Raw genomic sequence first — 8,618 nt, forward strand, 5'->3', positions numbered from 1 at the left:
TTTTTTGTACAGCTTTCCAGCATTTGCAGAAATAGAAACATTCTCTGGTGGACACTTGGTAGCGTCGAATCGTCAGCATCGAAGATATTCAACGGATGATGGCGTGTGCATAACTACATCACCTTCTAAATGGCCGGGCGTAACCAACTTGCGTGCATTATTGGCCCGCGAGAAAGACGAAGATACACCAAAATTGAATATTCTCCTTTGCGAAGCTTTTGTAGCAACTTATATGAGCTTATTCGTTTATGCACTGTGGAGTTGCGACAGTCATATTCTTTATAGGCTTGTAGGTCAACACTTTGATAACAGCACTTGGTCTTGCTTGTTTGGGGGTGGAGTTAAAAAATTATTACGCGTTGCAAGTACAAGCAGTCAGGTATATTCTTTCATTATTTCCTACGTTATTTTGTGTTTAACACTACACGTATATTTTACACGATATATTTTATTTGTCCAGACAAGTGGAACAGCGGGAATGATAGAAAGAGGTGGCGATAATGTTTCAAACGAAACGCAAACTACTGCAGGAACCGTATGGAACACTATGACTTCGTTGACTAAACAACGTGTGAAATTGAATATGAAATTATTAGGCCAATTTACGGGTCAGCAACCAAATATGAAAGAAGATAAACCTACGTATAGAGAACAATTTGTTTCACCTCAAATGAGCATGATATCGTACTTTCTAATGAAGGTAAATTAATTAATGTAATGATAGATAACAATGATAATGATTGACATAATTAATTTTTTTTTCTATTTAATTTAGCCACAAATAAATAGCGAGTATGCGGATGAAATTGATTACGATTCGTCTGATTCCGCAGTATCGGATTTAAACTCTTCCGAGGATGAGGAAGATGTATTCGACACCAATTCAAAACCAAAGAGTAAACCAAAGGATAATACAGAACATACGAATCCAAATTCGTATAGTTGGTGTGTTATGCGATTAGCCATAGTCAAGATACTGCAACAGCAGCTCCAGGATTTTTTAAATGTTGCTGGTATAGAAATGCAAGGTAGTTCATTTCAATTTATCATAAAATAATTCATGATTTTAAACAAAAATCTTGATTTATTTTTCTTGTTACAAGTAATATATCTTTTGCCCTTACTTTTACTTCCTTGTTGGTCCTTATACACAGAGTTACCTGTGAATAGTCCTCTGATTCACGGAACGTTAGCTGTTGTGGCACAGTGGCAAGAAACCTTACGCGAAGAATTAGACAGTAGAGGACCGCCACCGATCAATTACATTCCTGGTTGTGCACCCGATCCAATTCCTACACCAGGAAAGCCAGCGATTCATAAATATAGATCTTTACTTGAAAAAAACAATACTCCTTTCAAGTAAGATTATAAATTAAGAAATAATAAAAATCTAATATCGAGATTAATAGTTCGAGTGCTGAATTAATGATGATTTATGGTTATATTATTCTTTACATTTAGTACACGTTTGGCATCGGCGGCACCTGCTAATCGACTGTGGTGTTACTTAGTTCGACAAGAATCAGTACAAGACATTTTTATTCGAGCCGTATTTGGTAAACGTAGATCTTTGTCGTCAATTTTGGAAAGCAATCAAACTACGATCGATAACATGAATCGTGGAACTACCGCAGATGACAAAGGTAGCGATAGCGGGACTACCAGTTTACCCGAACCTGTTCGAATTATTCACAAGGAACAAGATAGCATTAGTGCCTTTTGCCTCAATCAGGTTTGATTAGTCTATTTTTATTTCATTTAAAAATAGTCGGATTTGAAAAAAAAAATAAGAAGTTCTGATACATAAATTGATAATTCAGGTAAATCCAGGTTTAATGGCCTTAGCAACTCCACGAGAAGTACAAGAAATGAATATATCGTTATTACTGGAACTACCATCTTGGCTAGAAGATGAATGTGAATTTGATATAATAAATTTAAACAAACAGCCGGAACCAGAACCAGTGCAACCAACTAGTTTCTTAGTTATTCAGGTTAGTTATCCATGAAAACCTTAATATTTCTCTCTCTCTCTCTCTCCCTCTCTCTCTGTCGCTTATAAAGCTATACATATCCTCCCGTTTGTTTATAGACAGCAGCTGATCGGCCATTACTTGCTCAAAGCCCGCAAACAAATAGTCCTCAACCTCAATCAGGCATTGCGAGTCAAAGTGGAAGAGGAGCTAGTGTGGTAAGCTTTTTCTCGATTATTATTAGCAAATTAATTCGTATATTTAAATAACCAGCACTGTACAGTCGTATGTTTGTCTTCTAAAACATTTGTAGTTTTACGTGTGTCATATCCCTACTCAGACTTAACCCAGGTGTTTCTGATTTACTATCCGATGTTTCTTTTTTCCGTATGTATATATTCATGTGTTCTTTGAAATGAAGATGGAAAAGGACAAAAATGAAAATAATAAGCCACTAATCTTGTAATATAATATTCTTCAGGAATATTTGGGTTAAAGAAAGATTGAGTGACGAGTAATATAACATTCAAATTGCTGAAATCGAACGTATAATTTTTATTTTCTTTCTTTCTCTTTTCTTTCTTACTTACTTTCTTCCTTTTTTTCTTGCTTTCATTTGTCTAGGATTCTTGTCTAAGAACGCTTCACGAATCATCGAATTTCTTGTCAAACATGAAACTTTGTACAGAATACTTTTTCTCCGTGAGAAATTAAAGTTGATAAACTACTGCAAACTGCAGGCTACCAGAAAAGCATATCTCCAAAAGTAAAGAGAAAAGAGTGTCTGATATAATTTTCTTAATATTTGTTTTCTTTGCGTTTGAAAAGTAAATTACTATTTGACAAGCAACAGACGAATTTATGAACGTGTTTAACGTACATGAACCGGACGTACATCACCAATCGAATGTTGAATCTGATCACTCATTCATGAAATTTTGTGTCGATATTAATGGTAGCAATTTGTACTATTAAATTTATCGTATTTATAAGTTCAGATAAAGTGAATTCTAACATTTATGTGTTATTTACATTATTAAAGCTACTAATTTGTTCAGAAATTTTGATCGACCGTGATTTATAATCCACATAAATTAAAGTCATAATCGTATGTATCAAAAATATAATAAGTATTTCTTATTCCATGTTCCAAAAAAGATTATACGGAACTGGTCGTTGCATGATATGTAAACAAGTTTGCACTATAAATCACCTTTCTTAAGAAACAGTTGGAGCACGGCTACCACAAGGCTTATTTCTTGCGAAACATCGCTCATTGCGGTTAAATTTAAAAATTCGTTGATGTATTACGAAAAAATAACGAATACATGTGAATACGCACGCATACAGTAGTTAAAAATAGAAGAAATTGATCGAAATTGGTTGGAGAAAAGTAGTAAGATCTCGCGAGAGGAAAGTCTTGATAGCCGTAATGTGTTGATATCTAAAGTAGTCGACACATTGGGTCGCGTCAAAGTAGCACATCTGGTGACAGAAACAATGTTCCTTGTTCAATGCTTGCCTAACATCTAACTTGGTTTGCGTCTGACTGACGTCATTGACCTGGTGGCTCGTTCGTTCGCTCAGATGAAGGGGATGCCCGCTTTTCCTGGCTCCCACGACCTACGTTTCTGTCAATTTGTTGCCGATAGGAGCAAACACTTGTTGCAACCGGTGAGATTAACTTCTAACAGACCCTAGCCTGTATGATATCCTAGTATCCCTAGTGTCAACTTTATATTCCAATTCTTTTTCATTTTACTTTTCTTATTTCTTTTCTCCCCCTTGATTATTTAATTTTATTTATATATAATTACATTTTCTTTTTCTTTCTTCCTTCTTATTTTTATATTGTAAACGCTCTTCTTCGTAATATCCTAAGCGTTGTAAATATTGGTATTATATTAAATATACTATAAATCTTTTAATAATAATAAATAATGATAAAGTAATATTTGTAAACCTAATGGATTGTAATGGTTTACAGTATTCGTTAAAAAAAATTAATCTAGAACGGAAGTACAAGTAATAATTACATAAAATATTTAGCATTTTCATCATGTTATGACTGACAATAAACGTAATCGATTTCACACAATTAATACTTTCTCCAAAAATTTAATATTATCTTTGTCTCAGTCTTTCTCGATTCTAATAAATCTAATTTAAAATGTTATGCAATGATAAAGCTTAAGATAATGTATTAAATGTATGTCAAAGTGAATATTGTGTTACTATTTTTGGGTAACTTATAAGCATGACGTAAGAAATAAATTAATATGAATTATCGCTTTTGGATTTTACGAACGAGCAATCCTTTTGTGCTATGCGAATAACTATAACAGAATATAATCAATGCGTATTACGTAATCTGTTCTTGATCCTCGAGTCTTTCGTATCAACTATTATTATTATCATTGCTATTACATTTTTATCTACACTCTTATAATTGTTTTTACCATCATCGTCATAGTTATTATTTTCTTTATCATCATTATCGTCATAACTATCACCACCATCACGATTATCATCATCATCATCACCATCATCATCATCATCATCATCATCATCATCATCATCATCATCATCATCATCATCATCGTCATCGTCATCGTCATCGTCATCGTCATCGTCATCATCCTCGTCGTCGTCGTCGTCGTCGTCGTCGTCGTCGTCGTCGTCGTCGTCGTCATCGTCATCGTCGTCGTCATCATCATCATCATCATCATCATCATCATCATCATCATCATAATCATCATCATCATCAGCAGCAGCAGCATTATCACTTTCTATTATTTTACAGTAAATAAAAAAAACTCATTGAACTGACATATATTAGATATTTGTTTTTCAATATATCGAAGATTAACGTTCCACATACCTTTAAAGGAAATAAATTTTACTTTTCCCAAAGCAATCTCGATACTAACTTATTAATCGAATGTTATTAAACCAATATTGTAAATTTGCTGCAAATGAGCAAAACCGATCGATACAATTTTCCGAATTTCAAATTTTTCGTTTTAATACTGCATGCCTAATGGATGTTTATTTCGTGTACCAAAACTTTAGCGAGAAATTTGTACCCTTTAATTGCATTGTCTTGAATGTTTTGAATGTAGTATTTAGCGTTATTATGCTTTCCTTCAGATTATTTACATACCTTGAATAAAGATCCAAATCCCAAAGTGGGTCCACTAGCTTTCACTTCGATAATTTGGAATTATTGGAATTATAAAACTCTTCAAAAAATTTTTACTAATTACATGGACATCTGCCTCCTTGTGCAGTTAATGTGAAAATATGAAAAATATCGATAAGGTTTTATTTAAGTGTAAAATATACAAGAAGTAAAGAAACGTTTGAAATTTAGTGAACCCAAAAAATATAGAACCCTGTTAGATTAAACGCGACGAACGCTTTTTTAATATATACATCCCTTGAATCGAATGAAATATATTTTGACATGTATTGTATGTAGCTTAATGCTTATTTTATCAGTCTATTGACGGAACTGTCCAAAAAGCGATTGTTTAATCAAATTTTAGCTTCTTTCGAATTAGCAAAAAATAAAGGGGTAACTTCAAAGAACTAGCATGCGTTTATAAAACGTACGATCAGGTTGATACTGTTTAATATTAAGTTCTATATATATATTTATTAGGGTTCAACGCTCTTCTACCGATTTCTCTATTTTCTTTATTCTTTCTTTGCATTCTGATAGGTGTGCGCAAAAATTTATAGTAACCTTGACATTGTTTTTCTAAAAAAAAGAACTTTGTACATTATTGTTTGCGACTAACTGTTTATCAATGATTATATATATATATTTTTTTTGCTTTTTTTTTATTATGTATTGTATAACACGTTACATTTTATTTCCACAGATTCTAAAACATAAAATCGATGGCATTAGAAGAATTTCTTCGCATCCGCTTTTACCATTATGTGAGTATATATTATTTATATATCAATTTCAAACAGTACGTATTATTAAATAAGACACATTGATTTTTTTACGAAATTCTAAGAAATTAATTATTTTTTTGCTACTATTGTGTGGAAACAGATTTAACTGGTTCTCAAGATGGTTCAGTATCATTATGGGAATGGGGACATCAGACAGCTGTAGCAACTCCTAGACCACCTGGCACCTTTGCCAAAGTGACCCGTGTACGTTTCTCACAACATGGAAATAAGTTCGGTGTTGCAGATTCGGATGGACATCTCAGTTTATTTCAAGTAGCTTGCAGAGAAGGAACCGCACGACCATTCTTCGTAAGAATCTTTTTCGCTTTAGTCATAAACCGATCGTTTCTATTTCGGTGTGTATACGTGCGTGCGTGTGTATGTACGTACAAAATACGTACGTACGTATGTACAAAAATAAATTTAGCTGCTCTTTATAATATGCCCTCTTTCTTCCCTCAGAATTATCAGTGCCATAGTAAGGTAACGGCCGATTTTGTCTTCCTTGGTGCATGTAGTTTAGTAGCGACTGCCGGCCATGGTTCTGAAGGACGTAATGTAGCGCTTTGGGATACTTTGCTTCCACAAAATAAATCTCTCATTCAAGGTATGTTTCACTTTCCTCGCGTGAGTACTACGATTATCATAAAGAATTTCGCGTCACGTGACATTTATTTATCTTCTACTTACCTTACTTATTAGGATTCACTTGTCATGAACAAGGAGCTAGCTCATTAATACTTGCACCCCAACATCAACTATTAATCAGTGGTGGGAAGAAAGGTGATATCAACATATTTGACGTCCGACAACGACAACAACGGCATCGTTTCCAGGCTCACGAGTCTGCTATTAAATGCTTAGCTCTTGATCCACACGAAGAATTTTTTGTGAGTGGAGCAGGAGATGGTGATATCAAGGTGATATGTTTTGAGATACGTATTTATAATATACAAAAATAGAAATACAAATATATCATAATATAGATTTATTCATTGCTTTCAATTAGATATGGGGTTTAACCGTCCATTCCCTGCTTTACTCTTTTCCCGGAGAACATCCACGATCTAGTTTCTTTAAAAACATTGGACAAGTAAGTAATAAACAATTTAAATTACATGCATTTCAGCAAAGAACAATATCAACAAATTTCTTTCAGGGTGTAACACAATTACACGTTGATTCTGCTGGTCGTTTATTTTCATGCGGTGCCGATGGATCTATGAAAGTACGTCAGTTACCGGAACGCGATTGTGTCGTACATACTTTATACTAAAGTAGTTCAAAAACGTGGTAATAACCTGGTAGAAAAATATTTTAACAATAAGGTCGTTTGTCCATAAATTGATACTACTAAATGTAATTACTAAATATATGAATGCGTATTTATCCTGTTAACTTCTTTTTAGTTGTTTGAAAAATGTTTGGTTAGGGTGAAGTAATGAAATTTAAACAAGAGAAGCAAGGGAGCAGAGGGGAAAAAAGTTATCAAATTATTATGAACATAGATATATTTATAACGTTGAAGTGCTAAAGTGGTCGTTGCGCATTTCTATTGAGATTTAAATGTTTTTGCTATTAAAGTCTCGTGTTTTTCTTCAGTCGTTAATTATAGATCGAATTAACTGATACTTTTGCCCACATTATACGTCACTTCGTTACTCAGACCTTTCGTTGATTTTTCAATCATATATTGAATTATTTGATAATTATTGTTCCTTTATACAGCGTGTCCTGTTTAAGTGGAAAATATATCGAAAATATAGAAATTACAATGACGTTTGTTTGATCCTGGGAGAAGCATATGAAGATTAAGATTACATTTTTAAATGAAAATTTATATTTTTTTATTACATATTCTTTTATCTGCCGTCAAAACGTTTGTAGACTTACTGTATAAATTGTCAGACTTACTGTCTTCTACACAAACAGTTCTTCAGACATGAATTTGAAACGTGAACTAAAGTTAATATATCGTTGGTATTTTTAAATTACTGTGATGTATAAAATTCCTGATCTGACATTGAGGAACAATAATGATGCCAGCAACATATCAACTTTGAATGTTCACATTTCACTAGTTTCTGCAAAAGAGACCAGTATTAAAGTTGCAATAGCCATCAAACAGAAGAAATACATGCATTTTTCTCACTTAACCTGGATGACCTGTAGAATGTACATTTCTGTACTATAAAAATGCGTGAAGATAGAAAAACGAGCCAAAACTAGTTAAATTGTTAATAATAAGTATTGAACGTAAATGTATTACATTCACAATTTAGTATTATATAATTAATTTTCCGCCAAAAGAAATAGTTTCTGTATTTATTTACATTGTGGCAAAATAAATTTTAAGTTCTTTTCTTGGTAGGAAATATTTAACATAAATGATAAATTGTATACTGCTCGATAAATATGAAAATTAACATAATGGAAATATAGACGAAATAGAACACCTGTTATCTATCATATCGTATGATTTGTATATACAATACAAAATATTTAAAGAAAAAGGGGTAGGAAAAAGCATGAAATTAAGTAAAAAGATAAAAAATGTTATAAACATATTTGCGACTACCTTTCGCGTATATGTAAGTTACTCGTTGTCGAAGCAAAAGTATTTGTGAAATATAATTTCATGAAAGCCATGTGTCCTTACATTGTATTGTACCTAAC

At 32.8% G+C, this 8,618-nt stretch overlaps 1 protein-coding gene across 1 annotated transcript in view; it reads left to right on the top strand.

The window, feature by feature from the left end:
* Window positions 1-7,678, top strand: part of Rbcn-3A (rabconnectin-3 alpha) — a 19,885-nt gene extending 12,207 nt beyond the window's left edge. Inside the window, 13 exon segments of the mRNA XM_017908092.1 lie at window positions 13-379; window positions 461-700; window positions 776-1,028; window positions 1,155-1,359; window positions 1,462-1,732; window positions 1,821-1,994; window positions 2,093-2,191; window positions 5,861-5,921; window positions 6,043-6,251; window positions 6,405-6,549; window positions 6,645-6,862; window positions 6,952-7,035; window positions 7,102-7,678. Coding sequence (XP_017763581.1) covers window positions 13-379; window positions 461-700; window positions 776-1,028; window positions 1,155-1,359; window positions 1,462-1,732; window positions 1,821-1,994; window positions 2,093-2,191; window positions 5,861-5,921; window positions 6,043-6,251; window positions 6,405-6,549; window positions 6,645-6,862; window positions 6,952-7,035; window positions 7,102-7,218 — 2,443 coding nt within the window. The 3' untranslated portion in view covers window positions 7,219-7,678.
* The last annotated feature ends 940 nt before the right edge of the window (window positions 7,679-8,618 follow it).

Source organism: Eufriesea mexicana, unplaced genomic scaffold (assembly GCF_001483705.2).
Source record: "Eufriesea mexicana isolate 0111107269 unplaced genomic scaffold, ASM148370v2 scaffold9786, whole genome shotgun sequence".
Classification (NCBI taxonomy): domain Eukaryota; kingdom Metazoa; phylum Arthropoda; class Insecta; order Hymenoptera; family Apidae; genus Eufriesea; species Eufriesea mexicana.